The sequence below is a fragment of the Perissodus microlepis genome, chromosome 7, assembly GCF_051167445.1.
Source record: "Perissodus microlepis isolate ML-2025 ecotype Zambia chromosome 7, ASM5116744v1, whole genome shotgun sequence".
In the NCBI taxonomy this organism is placed as follows: Eukaryota; Metazoa; Chordata; class Actinopteri; order Cichliformes; family Cichlidae; genus Perissodus; species Perissodus microlepis.
Window position 1 is genome coordinate 43,591,351 of NC_140467.1, and position 25,355 is coordinate 43,616,705.

Below are 25,355 nucleotides of genomic sequence, written 5' to 3' on the forward strand. Positions count from 1 at the left end.
ACAACGAAAAGAGTTCAAAAGACCTGCGCTTGAAAAACTGAGCTGTACCTCAACTTTGTGCAAGTGTGCAAACACATCTGTATAAATCAGTGGAGCAGCAGATAGCAACAGTCACAGTAATACTCAGCAGTCTCATTCAGGAGTCTGATGGCGGTGTCACAAGCATTCACATTCTCTCCATCTTCATAAAATCATTCAGCGAAAAAATCAAAACATCCGCATTCTGAATTATATCTGATTCCTCCATTACTTTATCACCGATACATACAGTACGTTCTACCGGGAGTGCTTTTTGGTACAAAGATGTCACCGTCGCGTCAAGCTTTCTCACAGTGTTTCACAGATATATGCAATACAAGTGACACACACTCCTCGAGATGTCACGCGGCATGCCTCGCTGAGAGGCTTCCACCTGCTCTAAACAGCTAAACCCAAGTTTGCCTCAGCACATCACAGCAGAGTGCACTCGTGTCAGCAACTTTCTACAGGAAGAGTTTCCTGTGCATTTGTTCCTTTGCGCTACGTTTGAATGACAATGCAATTTACAACTTAACAATGTCCAAATATATTATATAAACGCATGCATGATTTGTGCGTGTGTGTGCTCGTGTGTGTGTTTGCTGCAGCTACGCAATATAAAGCAGATTTCCAAAAGGAGCTGTTTGACAAAGCCACTTACTTATCCACTCAGCGTTTGAGCTCTGCTATGTTAGAAATGTAAAGAATGGTGCCTCCTCACCAGCAGGAAAAGCTGATGGGGGCCGACCGAGCTGTGTGAGGGAAGTGTAATGGCTGCAGCAACAAGTTGAACTACTGCCATCACACCCACCCCTCTTTTTACTCTGTTTCAGTCTCACTGACTGTCTCCCACACTGCCTACACAGTGTGATCCACAACCCTTCCCTCACCCTGGGAGAGAGAGAGAGGGGGAGCTGTGAGAACTCAGCTATGCTCTCACCTTCCAACACTGCTCCTGTTTTTAATAGTCTCACACCACGGGCCAGCTGCTGAAACATCAAGGACAGACGACACTACGAAGTGTGACACAGCTATTCGCACAGCCAAGCTGTGTCACGCTTTGCAAACATGCATTTCTCAGAGTCAAACATACATGAAAGAGGAAAAAAGAAGAAGAAATCCTATTAAAAGTAACCAAATGAGACGTGTGCATGCACTTTTGTGCCAAGTGTTCGACTTACGTGTTGCCTAAAGACTTCTCCTCCAGCTCGTGCGGCTTGAAGAACCATTTTCCAATCCTCATGAACCCCTTATCCGTCAAACATCTGCAGCGATGAGCAAGAGAGGACGGAAAACCCAAGGAGAGAAGAGAGCCGTCAGTTTTCTCTCATCATCAGCAAGCAAGTGATTGATTAACTGCAACATCTGAATAGCATTGTGCGGTTCAATCAAAGCATCAAGTAACAAATAATATTGTTGTAAAGCTGAAAGAGTTTTTGAGTTTGTAAAAGTGATGTTCAGAATGAACTTTAAGGCATCTGCATGATAGCGTGCAATTTTAATCATTTTCAGCTGAATAGTTTCACAGTTACAATTATAAAAAAAAGTTATAATTAGCCAAAAAATGACCTTGCAAAATTTGTATTAGCTTTCTAATCTTCCTGTCTTGAGCCATTTTGCTTTGGCTCTTTGCTTCTCAGAACTGTCTACTATTTTACTTATTACTAGTAATGCTGATATGTAGTTTGCAAGTGCACAGGGGAAGGAAGAGTAATTTTCTGCTAATCTGTTTCCCCAACGTGATTTGCACTTTTGCACATGGCTTGCCAAAACCACTTCTTTCATCTGAACAAAATATGATCACATCAAAGTTCAGTTCAGTCATCACGCTCCCTGTTTGGCTGTGCAACCAGCCCTTTTAGAAGTTTTTGACTCGTCTCTGTGTGCAGGTGCCAGTGAATCCCCCGCTGAAATCTCTGACCTGGGTTAAGGAATTACAGTGATTTCAAGTCCACCTCACTCACCCAGACTCAGCTATCCAAAACTTTCAGTCTCCAGCTGTACCATCTTTGGTGCATTCTGATTAATACATTTTCTCATCTGATCGTGCCTTTCCATTACATATAAGCTATTTCTGAGTTTTACAATAATATTCATAAGGAACAGATTACTATAATGACTGTAGGGTATGTATGTCTCTTTTCTCTTCCTAGATTTATTAATCAATCTGGATGAAACTTGCTACATAAACTGGCTGGGGTACCAGGACCATCAACATCTATACAGCTTTTGGGAATTATATTTATAACACTGACATCCTCACAAATTATGCATAATTTATGTAGTTACTGATCTCAAAATGAACTGTATCAACATTGCATGTGTGTATGTTGTTGTTTGTAAATGCATTTTGGCAAACTATTTCTTGACTGAATTGTGTTGTCACGTCACATCATCGCCATCGCATACAACTGCATGCTAAAATGTAAAATGAGGCCTTGCCTTTTTTCCCTTTAAATGTGGGGAGTTGATATTTTTCTCTCATTTCCCTTAACTCTATCTTGACACCGCTGTGTTACCAATATCTCAATTTACCTGCAACAGTGACTGCCAAAAACTGTGCAGGAGAAAAACAGCAGGAAAAACCCCCAAACACACTTTTAGCTTTTTTTAATCATCTGGCAAACTAATCACTTATGATTACGCTGTACAAAGTGTCGCTATTGCATTTTATTTATGATCATATTTTCTGATTCTGCCCACTGCGTTGTCTTTATTGGAGCCAACCAATACATTCTTCTTCCAGTAGATCAAGGGTATGAGGATCATTTATGGTAATAAATAACAATAAAATAGCATCCATCCATTTGAGAGTCAGGATATAAATTTAAATCTATAAATCTGGTGGTTGATGTCACACTTTGATTCTTTATTCAGCAAAACGTCTTTACTGTGATTGGCCGATTTCCTTGTGACACTCTGTCTCTTACAGCTCTTATTCTCATGCCAACTTAACGAGCGGCACAACAGAGTTATTGTAACATCTTAACTTTTTCATTAACTTTAGCAAAAGTTATATTTCTGTCTTTATGCTATCCAATCCTTTAAATTAAAAAAAAAACTGCTTGTAAAAGAAAAAAACGGAATAGATTTTGATGACAATAATCATAATTAAAATCAGAGCTATAATATCGGCAGCCTGAGACAGAGGTCAGCTTGATCTGCAGAATATAAAAGAGAAAGTGGAACTGATACCTTTGGTGTTGAAACAGTGAGCTATTTAAGGAGTTAGCTTCAAGGTAATAGGAAGGTTAATTCAGCATGCCCCCTATGATGATCACTGATGCTTCACTTAATAGAGAGCAAATATGTGCTGCTTCATTTAACAGATGGCTCTAACTCAGAAAGGAGAGCTTTGGGTACTTGAGCAAGTGATTCAGCACTCAGTTTATAATTCCATTAAGGTGAAGCTCATGCAGGAAAACTAACGCGCTCTGTCACTTTGACTTAAAGTTGTTGTTTTTTATTTGTTTGTTTGTTTGTTTGGTGACTTTCACAATTCAATTCCCAAAACAGCAAGAAATACACCCCTATTTTGCATTTAGAAGTCGCTGTGTAAATATTTAGGAAATGGGAATCTGAGGACATATTGCACTATTATTTTACCCCTATCGCTTTGTTGTTGCACCTTTGAGCTGGGTGCAAAGGTAATAAAAAAATCTAATCTACATGTGTGTAAAAGGCTGAGCTGGCATGAAGCGACGCTGCTGTGTCAGACGTGAAGCCCTTCTGTGTAAACTCTGGTGGCATTACACCAGCTCGCTGTGGTTCAGCGTAAACAAGCAAAGGCGCCATAAAGCGGGGTCTCCGTGGACACCAGCATGGTGAAATCTCTGTGTTAAACAGGACTGCTCATTATTTGCCTCAACAGGCTACACTTATGGGTGCCACAGTGGAGTTATCCAGCAGTACGCTTGTTGTTAGACACCATTTATTTACATTTGTTTACAGCTCTCGCGGTGGACTGGAGAAAGCGCTGATGGTTTTACCTTTCCAGCAGGTTGTGTATGGCCTTGAACAGAAGGGTTCTGCACTCGTAGGAAAGCCCACACTCCCACAGGCCCTCCTCACCAACTGAAAGAAAAGGAAACAAAGATATTTGTCAAGATTTTTTTTCTTTTTTCTTTCTTTTTTTTTTTTAACTTTTTTGTTAATGAAAATTTGTAGTTGTATCAATCAACCAGCCATGGAGCGACATCCACCAATTTCCAGCATGCTTAGCCCTAACCAGTCACAGGCCTAGCTTGCAACTAGCACATCTTTTGCTCATTTGCCTCAGCTCTATCTTGGCACCGCTGTGTTACCCAAATCTCAACTCACCTACAATAGCAACTGCCAACAAGTGTGTAAAACTGCAGTAAACCCCCCCCAACGCACACTTTTAGCCTTCAAACTATTCACTCATGATTACCCTGTACATTATTATTTATTATTTATAGCCATTTTTTCGGATGCTTTGCTCTGCTGTGTCCTTATCAGAACCAGTCAATGCCCTAATCTTCAAATAGATCAACGATATAGAGGTAATATGTTCAATTACGAGCCACATGCTAACATGCTGTTAGTGGGGAAGCTGCTCGCTGTTGATAACAACAAACCCAATCAGACACTTAAAATCACCCTCAGCTGACTGATCTGGATATTATAAAGAAGCTAATAAAGGCAAAGTACAATAAAGCAAAGTGATTAAAGTCACCCAGAGCCTCGGTATGAGCATCAAAGCTGGTGAAGCTATAAACATAGTGAGAAATTATGTACACTTGACACTTGTTTTGTTATCTAAATCTGTTGCACCTTGATGTAAGGTAAAATCTCTCAAGCAAAGACGCGTGAGCAGCAACCCATTTTCAGTTCATTTCTTTTTCCAGTAGCAGACTACTTAACTGTATATAAATGTATTCAGTTGTGTAAGTGAATAAGTTTTGCAGTTACAGGCATTACAGGCGTATGCATGGAAAAAATCAGAATTTGGTTTGTATATGCTGTCAGTCATAGTCATTAGAAAGAAAAATCAGTATGAGGAGGTCACACAAAAGATCCGAAACTGGAATCAGCCAAGAAAATTGTGATGTGGCAGCCGTGAATCGGTGCATCTCTAATGAGAAAGTATTACATTACTGTTATCTCAGTAAGTAACGTCATTTACTGTGACAGTAGGACATCTGCACACGCCACCTTGACAATAATAAACAGCACATGGTCAACACGTTAATGAAATTTTGTTTATGGATAACTCTGTCAAAACATGCTGCATGTGCTGATGAGATAATTTACACATCATATTTAAAATCAAGATGATGCCTGTGTGTGTGTGTGTGTGTGTGTGTGTGTTCGTGTGTGTGTGTGAAGACAGAGAGTTTCCTCGGCTGTACAGCCGTCACATTGGCTGCAACGACGGCCCAGTCAAACCCCATGCAGTTGTCAGCCCCTGTTAGCCTGAGAGTGAGAGCATGCCTGTATCTATAAAGGCTGACACACAGGCTTCACCCTGCTCAGGTTTTTACATGAATAAACAGTTTTAACTCAATTCACTTTTCCTTTAAAAACGTGTCTGAAGACAAATTAAATCAAGTTTGTCTAAGCAGTTTGGTCTGCAGTATGCTGTGAACAATCCTTCTGCCTCCTGATTTCTTTACCCCCCACTCCGGCTCCCACCCAAAACCTACCCTGGCACCAACCCCCACTGCCTTCCTCCCAAAAAAAAAAAAAAAAAAAAAGGAGACACACTCTCACACACACACTGACAAATGCACACACAGCGGCCAGTTAACAGTGTTTCTCTTTGTTCTTTGCCATATACCTGCAGGGCTGCTGGAAGAACTGGAGGATTGTGGGTGGGTGTTGTGTTTGCTTATAGGGTGGTGGCAAACAAACCAAGCATCACAGAAATACACAAGGAAAAAAAAAAGGAATGAGAGACAGAAGCAGAGGCAGATCGCCGGGGGGATGGGTGGCACAAACCCCAGAAGAGGTTTCCTCTTTCTCTCCTCTGTCTCCTTTTTATCTCCTCCCTGATTTTCTCTTTCTTTCTTTTTTCGCCGTGTCTGTCTTTCTCCATTTCTGTTGCTTTGTTGATATTTCCCTCCTATTTTTTTCTTCTTCTTCTTCTTTTTCTCCATACCAGAGTGAATGAAATTTCCTTACTCGCCAGAATTACCCTGTAACCATGGAAACGCTGGCGGTGAGAGCATGGCGCCCTGGCATTCAATTTCAGCACTGGTCCCTCCCACCCCTCACCCCTCCTCCTCCTTCTCCTCCTTTTCTCTGTTCTATTGCTTCCAACACCCCTCCACCGTGCCCCCGCGTCCCCCCCACCCTTTCCGCCCTCCCACCCACCCACCCCTCATTTACTCCTGCTTCAGGGCTCAGACAGGAAGCTCGCTCATGCCAGCTCTTCTACAGAGGAGAGAGAGAGAGCGAACACCATGAGCAGAATGCCAAGTCTCCACAAAATCCAGCTCATTAGCTCTCACTGTCTCTATATCTCCCCCTCTCTCTCCCGCTATTAAAAATCCCACAATTTTTTTACCTTCCCAAACTCTGGCAGTCCTGTACAACCCATCTTCATTTACTCTCCTCATGACCAGCTCCATAACACGCTCCTGACCCCTATTACTCCAGAACTATGTCACAGACTCCTCAGCCTCACATTTTCCAGCACTTCCACCCAAAAGTCAACAAACTGAGCCACCATCTAAAAGGAAACATTGCCACATTCGCTCCCCTAATGCATGTAATTTTGTAGCTAATAAAAGAGAAGAACGTGTGTAGCAAATCCCAACGGTAGCGCCAGAGTACGCTTTAGATGCCAGAAAACACGCGATTCACACTGGACGCTCACGTTTATAGTGTAGTTGTCAAAGAGCCAGCTCACTGCGCCATATCAACACGAGGTGTGACAAATCACTGTTGCAGGGAAACAAGGTCAGGCATCCACACAAGCACGTGCACGCGCTATTAGTGTAAATATAGAAAAAATGGAGTGTGAAATAAACTAGCAGTGATATCAAAAAGGGGATGAAGAAAATACCATGAAACTGTCATTTCATCAACAGTCGGCTGATGACCATCACTACCTTTCCACTTTTAACTGCCTGTTTTATTGGAGGAGAAACACGGAAGGCCTGATGAAGAAGCACACTGTCAACGCTAAATGCACAGCTAAGTGCAATACAGCTTTACAGCATCATGATCAATCATTCATCCCATCCCGAGCTACAGGGAACTGCATCACGCCTGAAAGATTTTAAAGGAGCTGGGTGCAATCGACCTCGGTCTCCATTAGATTAAACTGACTCATCAGTTTTTGTTTTACTAGGTCTGACTAATTAGCACTCAGTTTTTAAAGAAGCAGATGCAATTAAAAGCTGTTTTCACATTGATTTACATCTTACACTCACTTCAAATTTATGTCGAAGTAGAAAGACAGTAAAGAAAAATGAGGGGAAACAACTGCAAAAAAAGAGTGTGTGTGCAATCTACCTAAGTAAACAGCAATAATTGAAATTATATGTTTAATGATATGATATATCATGCATGCTTCAGGATCTCTTCATTTTTCATTACGATGCATCCTTACAATAATAGAGAGAAAACCCCAACAATCAGATGACCCTCTATGAGCAAGCACTTGGTGACAGTGGAAGGAAAAACTCATTTTAACAGGAAGAAACCTCTAGCAGAACCAGGCTCAGGGAGGGGCGACCATCAGCCGAGGGTGAAAGGAGGGAGACGAGACTAAAGCTGTGTGAGAGGAACAACAAGAAAGTATTTTTGCCAGAATCAAGGCCGACTTTTTTAAACCCTTAAATTCCAATGATGACGAACTGTAAGCTCCAATATAACGACATTCCCTAAACACTTCACCCGCAGATATCATACGGCGTGAACAGCATAGCCAAAGTACAAGAACTGCCCATTTAAAGAAATGTAAACTCAACACCACTGTTCATTTGGTCCCTAGCAACAGACGTGCCAAGTGTGAAGTAGAAAAGTGAAGAGCACATAAACAAACAGCGATTCCTTCTTTTGTTAGTGAGATAAGAGATGAAAAATGGGAGTAAAATTCTAACATCTGAGAAACTGGAGGAAAAAGTCAAAAATAAAAATCATGTGGAAAAATTACGCAATTAGCAAAGCAGCTGCTGTTAATCATGGCAATCAGGCAATCAGTTGCTCAACTAATATCTTTATGAGCGCGTGCGTGGGTGCAAGTCTTTGTGTACATGTGTGTAACGTGAGGTAACATCCTCACAAATGCATGTTTATTTCACGCAGCCTTGCCACCCTCAATCCTCGTGCCACAATGCTCTTAACTGCTGCGCCACGTCAAACACAAACAAGCAGTGATGGAACTGGGTCGCCACTACCACTCTGAACACTTCTCCCTCTCTTTTTCTCCATTCCACCCTCTGCATCTAACCCCAGCTTTCCACCTCCATCTGTCCATCAGTCCCTCTTTTTTCTCTTTGTGTGCTCTCTCTCTCTCTCGCCTTCTCTTTCAGCTCCTCAGACTGTGTTGCCCTGGCACCACTAGAGGGACTGACCGCTCACTATAACTCTGAGCTAATAAACACAAAGACGGTATTGATCCGAAGTCTAGCGGTGACATCACGCTGCCTTTCATACAGTGACCTTTTTCCACACTTGAAAAAGTAACACGTTACTGTAATCACATTACATTTTGTCTGCAATCTTTCAAATACTGTGGGTGAAGCACATTATGGTTAATACTGAGCTCTTTAATGATCCCTCGTGCTTTGTGAAAAAACCATGTGAGCAACTCTGTGGCAAAGATGGGGCTAAAAATGGCAGAGCAATCTACAACTTTCTAAGGTTTGGAAATATGCTGTATAATTCAAATGTATTGTGCAAAGGGACCAAGAACGTGAAGGTTAAAGTGAAGAATGCTGGATACGGCCTTATTAGTATAGGGATTTGTGCTGATATGTAGACACAATTATTAGCACAAATGTCACTTGGCAATTATGTAACAATGCGTCTCGTGATGATGCAAAAGTAATGTAACGAGAAGTGTGGCAGATGACTTCCTCCAGCTGAATTACTTCATGAAAAGAAACAAAAGGTGAGGTCTAATACATGACTTTCTTAAGCATTGTTGTTTCTCCCCCTCCTGCTCTCTGTCTTGTTTTGGATCAATAGCACCAGCAGTTCTGCTGTCCACCGGTGTCTGTGCCGTGTGCACACTATGAGCTCTCACTGGGCAGCGTGTGTGTGTGTTTATGTGTGCAATTTCACACAAACCCCGCTGCCACTTTACTAATTAGCTGGCCCGCTGCATGTCTGAGCAGAGGTTGGTCTCTGTTTACTCTGTGTGTATGTGTGCAAGCATCTATGTGTGTGAGTCTGCAATGCCTGGGTATGCATGGCAACACAGTGTGTGTTTTCATTAATATGAAAGAAAAGAAACATTACAAGGCTGCACAGATGGGGAGAAAGTGAAACAGAAGAAGACGTGGCAAAGAGGGAAAAAGGGAGGAGGACGATAACGACACATCTCAGAAGAGGATAAAAAATCTACAAATGCGGGTTGGAGATGGAGGCAGTTTTCATAATTATCCCCCCAAAAAAATCATTTATAACTGTTCCCATATTTACTGAGGTTTTTTTTAATCACAGAGTAAAAATTTATAACTGTTTTACTACTCTTTTTTTTTTTTTTTAACTATTTAAACATTTTTATTAAAAGAAATAATTTGAACTTTAACTGAACTTCACCCACTCAGCAGACACTTCATTAGGTACAACTTTATTAGGTTTAACTGCTTATTGAGGCAAATATTTAATCAGCAACACAGCACTTTTAGGCATGTAGACATGATGTCCTAATGACCTGCTGAAGGTCAAGGTGAGCATCAGAATGGGGAAGAAAGATTATTCAAGTGACTTTTAATTAGGTAATATTTGTTGGAGCCTGTCAGGCTGGTGTGGATATTTCAGAACTGCTAATTTTCCCGCACAACCATCTCTTGAGTTTACAGAGAATGGACCAAAGTAGAGGAAATATCCAGTGGGTGGCAGCTTTTGGACAAAAACGCCGCGTTGATGCCAGAGGTCACAGGATAATGACCAGACTGCATCGAGCTGATAGGAAGGTAACAGTAACTCCAATAACCACTTGCTACAAGGGATGTAGAAAAGCATACAATGTGTTGAATGTCAAAGCAGATGTTAGGAAACTGAAGCTACAATTCACACAGGCTCTTCGAAATTAGACAATAGAAGATTGTAAAAACATTGCTGAATCTCATGAGCCTTGAGTTTTGCTGTGACATTCAGATAGCAGGGTCAGAGTTTGGTATAAACAACATGAAAGCATGGATCCTTTTACGACCACAGCGTACCCGTCTTCTGATGGCTGCTTCCAGCAGGATAAGGTTACCAAAAGACTAAGAATACTGAGAGTTGCATATAGCTGTAATTGAACACAGACAACATCTACAGCGTGTATGTAAATGTGCTGATGTCATAAAATGCTCACAGTACAGTTTACGACAATGCCTGGCAGTCACACACAAGAATAAGCGCTAATGCTTGATGAGGTCTAAAGATGTCACCCAGGAAAATTAAAAGGCTGTGAAAGCGGCCCATTTCAACATGCCCGCAGTGATCTTTTAGATCAGCACAAACACAAAGTTCAATTCTTTTTTATTCATGTATTGATCGGCACATTTAGCCCATGACGCTATCCCACTTCAATTTATTTTTCTCCCCTCTCTACATAAAGGGGAATATTCCAGCTAATAATGTGTGATTTTGTGATATGACGCAGCAAACTTCTATCTTTTATATTTCTTATTTAATACTCACACAGACATCATAACAATAAAAACAACAGTGTGCAGGGAGAAGCCAGATGCCCACAGGGGATTACTAACAGCGCTTTCCAGTACAGTAACAGTAGTTTGCTGTCTATTTGCTGGCTGGCGATATGGCACTGCTGCAGCATGAGTTTATGCAGCTTATACCCTAAGTATAGGCATAAACAGAGAAAGAGAACTGTCCATCACTGTTCTCCTCTTTTTCCTCTTGCGCCTTATTGAGTAAGCAGATCTGTGAAAACGCAAATCACTCCCTGTCTCCCCCCTCAGCCGCTTGCCCGGAGCCAGCTCAGCCATTCCTATCATTCGCGAGCCCCATTCATTCATAAGGTCTCCTGGTAGATGAAAGGAGACACAGCACTGGTCCACACTGCCAGAACATGTGTTTTTTCTTAAGCTGAAGAAGACAACACAGTTCTTAATTTGACAATTAGGAGGTCACATCTGAGGCATCCAAACCTGCTACAGCTCACAGGTGAGGCGAAGCGAGAACCTGTTGCAGTATTGGAAAATTCTCTTGTTTGACTTTAGACATACTGTCATTTTCTTGGGAGCGATTAGCATTGCTAATTCTTGGATAATTAAAATATTAAAGGGCCTTTTTTTCCTCCACAGCTTTTCTGTTTTACATGGTCAATTTTTTCCCCCCCTGCATGAGTTTGACATGGTGTGGCTGTCTTATGTAACAGCAGCTAGTTCTCTTCTCCGGCGTACTCTTTCTGGTTGTAGGTGTGCAAATGTGTTAAAATTAGCTGTACAATTTAGGTAGAAAGGAATCCTGCGTGCATTTCCATGATAACTGGCTGAAAAGCAGTGCTATTTTTTTCACTGTCTTCAGTGAGCTACATGATGTGAATGACACACGAGAATAAGATGAGAGGAAATCAGTTAAACAAGCAGCAGCTGACATTAGTGGCACAAAGGCTCGGCATCGTACGGTGCTTTCTTTTTATCCTTGTAATACTCACATTGGTGCTTTACTGTGAGATTTACACATTTTAAAAGTTATTATGTAATATGCTTGTAGGATCACAAGCTTCAAATCCAGCAGAGGTTGTTTAGATGTGAGGTAACAAACACAACAAGGATTTCTGAAATTAAAAGAAACTTGGTTTCTGTGCTTGCTGCTTGTTTGCAGTTGGGGTGCTTTACAGATCAACACCAGGTTTCTACTTAGACATTCATACAGCTCACTATGTAACATTACATTTTGTATCAACACACGCACAAAAAAGGAACATATTTCCTTTTCACCTGATTTCAGCTTCATACTGTGCCCTCAATCCCTCACACACTCTCATGATCTAGTGACACCGTTCTCCTAAACCCGTTACCGACACCTGTCACTTCAACGCAACGGACCAGATTTCTAAAACACCCCGCTAACAATGCAGGATTCAGAAGGCGGTAAACAGGAAACACTGTGGGCTTTTGAATTTTACAGCTTGCAAATTGTTTACAACCTTTAAACTGCTGGCACAATGACTTCTGTTTCCCTTATTCCACCCTGGACAGTTTAGATTTACAACTTCTGGTTAAAGCTTTAATTGTCAGCTGTGCACTTATCATCATATTTCACTGAATACTGATTGTTTCCCATGAACCTTCAGGTGAAAATAAATTTTAACATAGTATACGACCTGAGGAGAAACACCTTTATGATGTTTGCGTATGCAAATTCATAGGAAACAGACAAAAAGAAAAGGAATGTACACATGGAAGGCACTCAGACCCAGGAGGTTCAGAGAGGGAGCGAGGGGGCAGCAGTGACAGCTAGGAGGAGGAGGAGGCTCTGAGAGAGAGAGGGGATGAGGAGATGGGGGGAGAGAGAGATCTGGAATCAATTAGGTGACTGAGCTGAAGTTGCTTGCATAGCTGTGGTGGGGAGTCAGGCGGAGGGGAAAGAGAAGGGACCGGGGTGTGAGTGTTGTGCCATGAGCGAATGTGTCTATATAAACACAAGCTCGCAAAAATAGGTGCAGTATGCGCCCGCTCGTTTTGATTGGACGGCATATCTAACTATGCGTGTGAGCCTTTTTACCTGCTAGCCCTGACATCATCTCTTTAACCAGTAAAGTCAAGCCGCAGTAAAGCCCCTGGTCCGCTGAGCGCTCCGGAGCTAAGGTCAGAGTGGGTCACAAGAACGGATGGCTGGCACAGACCCAGGCCATGTCAACACAGCAGCTCTCACTATTCCCTTACGCAACTTCCCCTCGTTACTTCTGCGTGCACCAGATTCACACAGTGTATTCCTGCGCTGGCTCTGACACTGGGGGAATTTGACTCGACAAAGGAGGGAAAAAAGCAGCAACACTGTGAACTTTGTAGTCCATGTTGTTAAAGAAAAAAAAAAGAAAAGCCATGGTTTGTGAATGGTTAAACATATGCAGAGGATAAAGTGAAGTCACAACCTCAAGTAACGCCAATTGAGGTTTATTCACATGATTTCAAAAGCATGTTGTGCAGCGTCACTGATGGCCGGATGTGAACCCTCTGAACAAGAAAAAAAAGAACATCTTTCTTAAGAGTATTTTGCAAACCTTGGATCAAGGATAAAATGTCTTTTTTAAATTTTTTTAGGAATTTGGAGGAAAGGATTGCAAACTGTGACTCAGACATAATTACTTATATAATCATTACAAAATATGTATAAAAAAAGTATGCCTTTTCTACTACACTAAACTAAAATAAAGCAAATCCTCACAATCACATATACTATAAACTTTTTCTGTCAATAAAAGCAAAATAAGTTTAAAAAACACACACTAGCGCTGTTTAAATTGGTCAAAAAGAGCCTAAGCTAGGTTGTTTGAACTTGGAGTATGATATGTATTACAGTATTAATATTTTCAAAATGTTACACAGCTACAGTTCAGCGTCTGGGGTGTTGGGATATGAAGTGCTTGTGTACATTAGGTCAGGAATAGATGGTGAAATGTTACAACTGCGGACTGAAGAGGGCTCGGAGAGCCTGAAGCACCTCCGCTGGCAAGCAAAAGGCATATTGATGAGAAGAAGGAAAGTTCAGAGAGCAGAAAGTAAGAAATGAAAGCACAAAATGAGAGGGTTACTGTGTGTGTGTTTGTTTGTTTGAAGGTTCAAAGTAGACAGTCAAGAAAGTCTGAGTGAAAATTCTCTGAGAAGTCAGCCTCAGTGTGAGCGGCACATTTTATATACTCAACAGGGGGCATGTCGGAAATGGGAAAGAAAAATAATATTAACAGAAACACAAAGAACATCTTTAAATTCACAAACTGCAGCCGTACACTAAAACTGAAAGACGCCAGCTGCTGCAGCTCAGATTTTCTCATCAGCTCAACAAAACAGACTCCAACCCATCACTCATTCAAAGTTAACTGGCGATCGGTTTCTTATGCATGTTTCTACATTTGTCGACTTCTTGACTTTTTTTTTTTCATTTATTTTTAATTCAGTAAACAAATGTGGCGCATACTGTAAGCTTCTTGATTTATTTATCATCTCACCAGTCAGCCTGGCGCTAATTTGAAGCGATGCTGTGCATGATTCTGCAGCTTTTAATCGGGAAGAGCTTGTCGACACCATAATTTATAATTTACGGGATATTTACCGTATTAATGTAGAGTCAATGGTGCAATCAGAGTGACTGAAGAGGACTAAGCCCAGGCTATTATGTCAACAAAAAGAACAATATAAGATTTACCACTTTATCTCTAATATAACCTGCTAGAAAAAAAATTGGGGTGTAGATGTGCGTTTATAGGTTTAGTGCATTTGTTGGTATAGAGAACAGAGAATCAGGGGAAAAGACTGAAACACAGGCAGGAAATAGGAGATAAGGAGCTGAAAAAAAAGCGCGGTATGTAAAATGCACTTGTGTTGGTGTGTGCATACACACGCTGGCCTCTTGCCAACCCTGACAATCAAAAAAAGAAAAAAGAGCCAAGTCTGCGGAGAAAAGCCAACAGATTTATCCCACACCCTTATGTAATTTGACAGTCACTTAGTTCTCTCAAACCAGTACAACACACACACACACACACACACACACACACAAATCAACGGCACACACTAATCTTTTGATGTCTAGGATGCAGACGATGGATGGATGGATGCTAAGCCCTAAGTGCCAAGTGTTGTCCCATAAGTCAGTGGGAAATATATAAATGAATGAACGGGATGTGGCGTCCCAACTATTTTTCACGCGCTGCAGTGAAAACACATTTTGTCTCTGTGGACACACATAATGACAATTAGCCTGTTAGGTTTTAGCACAGAATTAAAAGCAAAAAAATAATAATGGAATTGAAAATGAATCCCAATCAAATCTGCGCGCGTCAGTGTCTCTGCTGAACTGCATTAAACGGCTATTAATCAAGACAGATAAACGCCTCAAACGTCTGGATTATTCCTGTATTGACTCACAGATCTTTCATCTGCATTTATCTAAACCTGAATGTTTACCATCAAAACTGGCCTGTTTGAGTTAGCACTTTTACACGATGTCTCTTGCATTCCTTTAGATCTCCTACTGCATAAAGAGCAACGCACGGTAACTTTCTCAAGGAACTGTGTATTCAAATGAGAGGTGTTTGTACACGTAGCTCACTGTGAAGTCTTTACTCAGGGATAATTATTAGCCAAGCATATTATTACACTAATGTGTATTCCCTTCACAATTTCAAGTTTATGGACTTCAGACTGCTGCATGAATAAACTGTCAATCATCTCATCCATGCTTGCCGTCTAATGCATCCTCTAAGAATTAATCCTATTTGGCTGAATACACAGGAAGCAATAGCAACTCTTTCTATCAGCCCGCAGAGCTGAATGCGGTGTTGATGCCTCATATTTACAGTTTGCTCTTCATATAAGCAGATGCTGATGAGCTATTGCACTGTTGGTCTGTGTGACTGTAGCGTTTACACCTAGATTTATGCCTGCTAGCGTTAAATAAAAGCATATAAATGCATAAAAGATACACAGTTCCACAAAAAAAGATTAAATTAAATACCGACATGAGAAGTGGACAGGGCAGAGTGTTAAAGGGGCTGCTTATAATGTTCAGCCTTCAAAGAATTATGACCTTCCTTTGCGGTTGCTCTCAGCTTTACAAAGCTGAAGCTACACAAAGCTGCAGAAGCTTTCTGTTCATTGCTTGGCGTGAAGTGGGCATGGATGTTGGACTGACAGGTCCTGAAGGTTACAAAGACAGTTGAATATATCCCCCTGCAACATCGTGTCAGAGAGCGAGTAGTATTCTGGCAGGTTCAGTGTCCAGAAAACCAATAAATACCTATAAATACCTAAAAAAACAACAAGTTGAAGGTTTGATAATAAATAAATATTCAGTTCCTCAACAGAAAGCCTGCAGCAGTAATTGAAAAGCACACAACCAGATTACTAAAAAGCAGAGAGGCAAAAGTTTTGAAAGGCCTTTGAAAGTGGTTTCATTTTTTTGCCTGTGCAAGACTCCACCCTCCACCACCCACCTCGCCCAGCTGCCACTGTTGTTGAGCTCCCATAATTTATTTATTTAAGTTATTAATTGTGGTGTCAATGGGAAAAGTTGTGGCAGCTCAAATACAGACAAACAAAGGTAGACTTCGAGTCTCCACACCTCTACTACCACATTTACTTGCTTAATTAAGTTTCTTCTTCTTCTTCTGCTAACCAACTAATCTTTGATAGCTGCCCCTGACAGCGAAGCATGCCTGCGCTTGTCCGTGCTTGTTTTAATCCACGCAATTAGGAGAAGGTGAGCTCGCTTTGGGCTCACAGGTTATGGTGTGAAAACTACACACAGCCTGTTCACACCATATCGGGGAAAAAGATATTGGCAAACAATCAAAAACAATTTGTCTGATGTCCACGTTTTCGCAGGAAGTGTTTGTGAAGTGGGACGCTGGAGAGTGACTGCAGCTGAAGGGGTATTTGTTTGTTGTCAGTAATGCCTTCTCAAGTGCATGAGGTCTGATATTTTGAGAGTTGCTCAGGTAGAGGGAAGCACTGCCTTTTGATCCCCATTCATCCAGGGTGTATCTGCAGACTGTCAAAGTAATGTGTCAAGCGTCAAGCAGCTAGTTCTGCTGGGATTTGTATGAGTCAAGCATCGGTGCTACAGTAAAGAAAACAGTTTATCTTTTTGTTTTTTTGAGACGGCTGAGGATTAAACAGAAGTAGACTTTGAGTAATGTAGGCATAGTATCATGCAAGCAAGTGTTCATTTATAATGACTTAGTCAGGTGCACGGAAAATAAAGTGTGACAAGCATTTTAACTGATGCCTATTAAAATGAAACGCCGGCAGATTAAAATATAAGAGCATTTAATCTTTAGCACTCGCCAGAGTGGAGAAGGTAGCGATGTAAGAGGGACCATTTCTGTGTGTTGACCCTCAAGTTAAGCCACAGACACTTGAGCACCTCATTAGAAGTGAATGGGCTTCGAGGTGGGAGGCAGGGCAGCCATGGAGAGGCTTAGCGGGCCTCCACAGAGTTTTCTAACTGCCACTAGAGGGGAGGCGAGAGAGAAAGAGTTGGAGAGAGACAGAGACCGAAGCGCTGTCTCTTTCTCTCGAGGATGTTGGAGAAATGGACTGCTCCTCCTCCCTTTCCAGGGAGCATTCATGGCAGTATTTGTGCTGGTCCCTTGTCTGGTCCACAGAGTTTAGGAACTTATGAGGAAATATTTCAGTGAAGTATTTTAAAGTACTCTCAGAGATCAATAGTTAGATGGTAAAAAAAACAGCCCATCAGCAAATATGCCTGGTCTCTGAGATCATCACACCACTATTCATCAAACTGAATTAAACATCTCAGTGGAGCCACACGAGGGCTGCAGGGACAGAGATGCTCAAATGGGAGCCATCAGTTTACTCTAATGAGTGTCGGATACACAGGAATCAAGTCTTCATTCAGTTTTAACCATTTTCTTGCCTTCATTGCCAGGCACTGAGACGCCACCACTTATCAGCTATCTTAAGAACAGCGGCTTAATTTAGAGTTTATTAAATATATATTGCAAGAAAAAATGACAGCATTTAATCAATAGCTTTCAAAGTGGATGTGGTTCATCATGGACATCGTCGCACTAAAATTACTGCAACCGTTAACTTTGCCTGAAACGGTTGTTCCAAAGACACCCATCTTTGAAACTACCGACCAAGTCCACGACCATTCGCCATCAGCTGCCGCTGTCTTTACACAGATTTCGGTGATTCAAGATGATAATAAAAAGGCAATAAAATGAAGTCAGTCTGCTACCAGTTAGTAACTGCAACTACATGCAATTTGTTTCTCACAATATGACAATAAACTATCATAAATTGGCGGAAATCACAAATGTTGTTGTCTAAATACACCAAAATTCACATTAACTACTTAGAGTCCACCCAGAAACTCATAAATCTGAAACAGAAATTCCTTCATAGCGATGTAGTTGCTGCAGGACAGCAATTTAACTACAATCAGTTGGCAACCAGTTCAGTTGAGTCCTCATCTACAAAGAGGCGCATCACAGATTGTACTCATCGGCACAGACTGGCTCACAGTGACTGCAACATGTTGGCAATCGACCTTTAGATTTTAAATGAGATCAGAAATTTGCAAACCTTCACAAACCTGTCTGAAAGTGATTGCAATTTTATCCAAAACAGTTTAGACATCTTTGTAGAACGTACAACATAAACTATGTAAGCAGCCAAAACCGTTGCCAGCATTCATGCTTATGTGTTTCACCTGGTGGTCGTGTCATGCAGTGCGAGGATTCCTCCCATGATCCTCTGCTCCTTGTTTTTGTCTTTTTTCTTTCACTTTTTTGTAAATTCACTCACATCAGTTCTTTCAATCTCTGTCCAGGAAATAATGACATCTGCGAGTCCTTATATTGAGGCTAGGATTATGGTTCCTTATACTGAGGCTGACAATTATTGTGCACTTAATGATCCATTCAAAACTGCAGCGGAAAATTAGCCATTATGTTTATTACTTAACCAGTGCTTTTTGGCCTGCAGCCTTCATCAGGATCATCAAGAACTACACTGCAGACAACACTTTAAATATCATGCTGTGTAGGGTATCAGAGGGGCTTGCAGTTATGACGTACCTACAGTTTAGATTTATCATAGAAGCATAAATCCCCTCTGAGGCCAAGAGAGTTGGCCATGGCAGGAATCATGAGCCATGCATAGCTAAGCTAGCACAGCACAGTGTTAAAAATCAGGAATTGGACATGAGTATAATAGTTTTTCTTTACTGTGCCAGAATTATGATTATAGCCAAAAAAAGATGTACACATACTGATGATGAAAAACTACAGCTTGTAAGGAATCTGTGGGAATTCATTTTACAGGCAGTGACGTTATTCCCACCTGATTACAACAAAGTTTAAAAAAAATGCATAACAGTAATAGCATAATATACCAATGTAGCTAAAAATACTATTTAATTATTCTTCTGGCCGATGTGTAAGTAGCCTATGGGCATTATTGAACACATTCCTAACAAAGAGCACATGTGGAGGTGTTCAGTATCCAAAAAAATGTAGTCTCCATGATTGGTAATTGTTTTAACAAGCAGCTCTAGCCCCTGTAGGAGAATCGCAGGCTATTGTGGAGACATTGATTGTCTGTTTACTGCAACAAAATCAGCATTTCTCTGCTTGTGATAAAAACGCCAAGGGAAAAAATCAATTTGGCCATTGCAGTCACTTGATGCGGGCTGAGAGGCCTCGCAAACTGCAGATATCAAAGGCAGCTGGCTCATCGTCAGAAAGGAGGCTCGAAGGAAACAACAACAGCATTCATACCATCTATTTTAAAATATAAGCATATATAGCTTCATTTTTGAGTCATGTTTGCTGTTAAACAAATTTGGCTTTAGTCTGCACTGCATAATACTCGTGTCCTAAAGCGAAATAGAATTAATCTCACAAGTCACAATGGAGGAAGATTTGGAGCAGTGCTATTCTTATTTATTTCTTTATTTATTTGAACAAAGCATGGTGTCTTGTTGTTGTTGTTTTCTGCCTTTTGTTAATGATGTTTTCCCCACAGTCAAGTCAATTCTATGCATGTAGTCTAAAATAAAATAAATAAATAAATGAAAACACAAAATTGCCTCACAGAGCTTTAAAATCTGTACAACATAAAACACCACCTACTGTCTACACCAATGCTTCTGACACCACGAATAAACTTTTAATGTATCATCTCAAAGCACACAGCAGAACACTGAGAGAGTGCTTTGTAGCGAGCTACATACCGTCATATATGCCATTCATTTAATTTCAGATGCTACATGTCAGACAAATAAATTCACACTTGGAGTCACACTACATATATATACATATTTACATATATATATATATATATATATATATATATATATATATACAGAGAGAGAGAGAGAAAGAGAGAGAGAGCTAGCATTAGCTAATGCTAGTTAGCTAATGCTAGCTAGTGCGAGTTACCTAAATTTGGCAGCAAACTATTTCCATAATATATTGATCATATTGTATAAATTATTAAAAAAAACAATAGAGATGCTTACCATTTGTTCCAGAATAGTGTTAAATATGAACCAGGGCATTTTTTTTCTTTTTCTTTTTTCCCCAAATTGCAATGCTAGGACATCATGAGAATGCCATTGGTCAGTTGCAATGTTGATCCTGAAGCAACATTATTATGGTCATGCAGGAACAACACAAACATATATAGATAGATTTCTTGTATCTTGTATCCATGCATGCAGAAAAGTTAAAAGTGGAGTTTAGCAACTGTTCTAAGTGCCACTGTCTCCTTTTATAGTACTGCCACATCATCAAATAAAGCGCAGCTAAAGTTCAACAACCTTACTCAACGTAATCATAAAAAACAGATTCTCGGCACAGCTGCCTTTGCGAGGAGTACACTGGTGAAAAATGCATAAACAAAGCTTTGTTGTTTTTTGGGGATTTTTATTAAATCTGCTGTATATTTCATAGCAGCAGCAAACTGTACATGTCTTTGAGGTCAGATCGAAAAGTTATACCGTGTCCACATTTGCCCAGATTAGTTTAATCCCACAATTCCCTTACAGCCTCTCTTCTTTCTCTGTCTGCTTCTGTAAAACTCCTTCTCCCAGTCTGTCCTTCATTTTGTCTCTCAATCTCTTTTTCTATCTAAGACACACGCACCCACACAACAACACACACACACACACACACACACACACACACACACACACACACACACACACACACACACAAAGCTTTCATTCTTTCAGTTTGCGGTTTTTCTTTCAAAACTGAAAGGTTGTGAAGGAAAAGCGTACACTCCCACCCCTTCTCCGTGCAGCTGGGAAACTTCACCCCTACCGTCGCATCGCTCTTTCTCACTCATACTCACACACACACACACACACGCACACGGGGTGAGGAGGTCACGGGCCACGCCCTGAGAGCCCACAAGGGGAGGAGAGAAGAGGAGGAGGGAAATCAGAGATTCTCTGTCCTTCCCCACAAATTTGCAGACAAGTAAACACGACTGTGGCAATTTTTTCCTTGTTTCCTAACTCATTTTCCCTCCTCCCTTCGTGTGGCGTGTGTGTGCCTCCATCTGTCAAGTAAAAGCCAGAGGATAAAGTTTCTCCCCCCACGAAAGCATGTTTTTCTTCTTTGCGTTTGGAATTTGCAAGTAAATTTGTCCATCCTGTTAGAAACAGTCATAGCTGAAGAACAGACTGATCCTTTCTCACATATTCGAGATAAGAGAGATGTGAACAGGAGGTGTGAAGTGACCAATTTTAAAAATGAGTGTATGTTGTTGTTGCTGGCAGCACAGCAAATAAGAAACCAAAAAAGAAAAAAAAATGGAGAAACATGTGCAGAACACCACACCAACTGCATATCTAAAGGCCTAAAGAGAAATCGCAGATGTTCTGCTCTCCCTCCAAACAAACCACCTCTTTTCTTCTTTCTGAAGCATGAATTCCCGTCTCTCTCACTCTCTCTCACTCACACACTCACTCCCGCCGTTCCTCCCCTCTCTCACTATATGTATCTCTGCCTTGTCCTTTCCCTCCCTCTTCATCTTCCCACTCTTCCCACCCCTCCTCCTCTCTTTTTCTTGCTCATGTTTTTTTTCTCCTATGATGGAATTGCTGCTTTCCACATGTGACTCACTTTTTCACCAGCCAAAGCCAGACGGGGGAAAAAAAAGTCAAAATGCATGAGTCTTATTGCCTCTCTGACTCTAGTAAGTCCCTCTTACTAGGTGAAACAGCATTCCTTCAGGGGCCTCTTATAACCTCCATAGGTCTCCCTCTTTCAGCGAGGTTGTTTCCTATTGAGACATGTGTCAGCCAGCGACCTAGTTCACGATTCGAGCAAAATTTGGGAGGCTAATTATTCACCCCCTCTGTTCGAGTCTCGCTTCTGAGAGCTGCTCCTAAGACAAACCGTGAAGGAATAAAGAGAAGGAGTAGGCCCTGATTGGCAACCGTACACCCACACCTTTTATTTGCCAAGGAACTAAGCGTGCTCGCAGATATTCGCCACCTTAACATCACAGAGAGCAACCCCGAATACAAGGGAGGAGAAAGGAGGGGGGAGCACAACAAAGCTCCAAAAGGAGGAGGGTTAGCAGGAGGAGGAGAGATGGCTAGAAAAGGAGAGTGTCAGTGCATAAAGTAAAACTTGTTGACACAGAAAAGAGGCTACTAGGGAGTCATTTAAGATTAAAGATAGATTTAATTTCTTTTTTAAAATTATTTTATTGCTTTATTTTTATCAAAATCAAACAGTTTTAGATGAAGTGACAGCAGATTTCCTCTGCTGTGAGCCAATAAAGTGAAGTTGAGCTTTTGCTTCTAAAAGGACACATTTCAGTACAGTCATATTATTGAATCTATGGAAAAGGCTGGTTATGATAAAAGCACGCTTTGCAATGTATGAAAAATGTAGCAGGTTACTGTTCTCGCCATGAATATCTCTCTTTGAAACCGCCCCATAAAGATCTCTTTCCACACTCACAGAAGTGACTTTTATCGACTTTCTTTCATTCACTTCCTGTCTGTTTTATTTTACCCCGGCTGAACCCTGTGGCCTTTGTCTCGTTAGTCTTTAACAACCTCCACCTTCGATTTGCCAACTTCTGGCTGCAAGTCGTAAATATCAAGGATTTTCTAAAGCTACTTTTCAGACGTGAACTCTTTTCCATTAATCTGATGGCATCTGAACATGTTGCTTTCATGCCTGAATGCACATCGTAGTCACTTTACCACAAACAGTCCCAACAGCAATCTTACTACAGTGAGTCCAGCCTAGTAATATTTGTGTGTCACTCTGAACTTGGCAGAAGTTTGTTTTAAAGAAAGGCAGACACAAGATTGTGACTGTGCACATGTCTCTCTTACATTCTTTCATCTCCCTGAAGGCACGACTGTTTTGGAGAATACCCTAAACGGCAATAACGTAAGAAAAGAGAGAAAAAAAAAACACTTTTGGCACGTGATATCCTCTTTCGGTCTTCATCTGCCCAAACTTATCTGGCAGAAAACCTCAAAGATTTACCAAGAAAGTAACATGTTTATTTTCTCCACACAGGTTAAAGTCTGAACATTTTAACATTTCGTCTCCTACATTGGTTCATCAACATCACAAAGACAGCACAAAACAGAGAGTTTGCATTTCTTTAGTGGCCAGAAGCACACAAGCACACGCACACAAAGGCTTCCCCAAAATCCCAGCACACCGCAAAGTTGAGCTTTCCTGGCTCACTTAACCCTGCAAGTTCACACTAAAGCTTGATTTAGACTAATGCTGGAAATCTACATCCTAACTTACGACGTAATTGGAAGCAGCTTTTAGCCCTATGCTGTAACCTTTCACGCCATTCAAGTCATCGCGGGCGGCATCGACGCAACATGTAGTTACATTTCTCCGGAGGTGCACTCCTGATTAAGGATTAAAAGGAGTTTCGGGTAATGTTGATTATGTCGGTTCTTTAATGCTGTGAAAGGTCAAGTTTACAGGATTCACAAGTAGCGAACTTAATCCCATTTTTGAATTTTAACTGGCGTGAGTCAGTCTTCTTGCTTCCAGCTGATTTTAGAAGTCTTTCTTCCCAGTTTATTAGAAGGCCTGCTGCATCAGACAACAGCAGAAGCCACCCTTGAGCTCCTCCCAAAACACCAAACGAACAATAGCGAGAACTTCATTGCGGCAAGCATGACGACAGCTAATCACTCTGTGTTCCTCGCGTCAGGTAGCTGTGCTGTCTCACAATAAGCCACAGTTTAAAAACTGGTCTGTCTGCTTAAGTGTGTGGATGTCTTCTCACAACCACACACAGAATGTGGCTTATTTAATTATCATAGCAATTAAGAAAACTCTGACCTCATTCACTATATGTCACTTGAATTACTGCCAAATCTCCAGAAGAGTGCACAAGATCGAACGAGCGCTGCAAGTTATGCTTTCAGCAGAAAAAGTATATAAATATATACACCATTTCAAGGGGGTTTAACAAAACCTATGTGGAAAGAAAGCTCCACTTTGAAGCCCACATTATCAGGTCGGAAGCACACTCTCTGCTATGTGCACTGGCACCTGTTTTCTGCGACAGCATTCAACATTCATCCAGGGAGGACTGGTTCATCGTGTTTGCACACAGCTCTTAAAAAATGTTGCTGTGTATGCACGGATCACTTCAGCACATTGCTGAGCAGGGAGAGCATTGTCGCGAGCTCTTCACTCCTCCTCACTTCTTTATTTTCCACTATACGTTATCATTATGATGATATGGGGAACAATGGCTCGGTTAAAACAATATGCAAAGAGAAGAGATGGGAGAGCAGAGGAGAAAGAAAAGATTATATCTGCTCAATCTTTAGATTTTATATACAGTAATAGATCTGAGTGCCATTGGAGCATAAGGTTATGTATTCAGCTGCTCGCTGCCATCATTAAAATGATCAGGTGGTCACAGCTCAAGCTAAAAAGTGAAGAGGCAGCACTTTAGGATCACCACCTTGAATCCTGGCTGCAATAATCAGAGAGGTGAAACAGATTCCAGTCGGCTAACAACTGCTGCCGAGATGCACTTCAGCAAAACGCTTAATCTGTCACTGATTCGAAGAGGGTCTTTAGCCGACCGGCTACATTCTGCAGGACACAATAGTGCTATTAGGTATATGATGCAAATATCTGTCTCTGTGTTGGAATGATGGCACAGATTGCACATCTACTCTGAACAACCTCAAAAAACAACACATAATGAAACTACTTGACAGGACACTTTAAACACAGCAGTACTTCCTATTTAATCCATGCAAAATCTTTCAAATGTTTAAAACACACACACACACACCCAGAGTGGTGCAGCGCAATAAGTTTGCAAGTTCTCATTTTATCAGCGTGGGCTTCCTCCCACAGTTCAAAGACATGCTTGTTCGGTTAATTGGCGATTCTAAATTTGCCTTAGGTGTGGATATGAGCGTGTGTTGTTGTGTCTCTGTGCAGGGTGTACCTAAAGTCA

General features: G+C 41.2%; 1 protein-coding gene across 4 annotated transcripts in view; it reads right to left on the reverse strand.

Moving 5' to 3' along the window:
• Positions 1-25,355, reverse strand: part of LOC146383800 (mediator of RNA polymerase II transcription subunit 13-like) — an 89,043-nt gene that overhangs the window by 29,777 nt on the left and 33,911 nt on the right. For all 4 annotated transcript variants that reach the window (XM_084935263.1, XM_084935260.1, XM_084935262.1 and 1 more), the window contains 2 exons: positions 4,008-4,092; positions 1,200-1,283 (listed from right to left, as the gene is read on the reverse strand). In XM_084935263.1, coding sequence (XP_084791389.1) covers positions 1,200-1,283; positions 4,008-4,092 — 169 coding nt within the window. The remainder of the gene's footprint in view (positions 1-1,199; positions 1,284-4,007; positions 4,093-25,355) is intronic.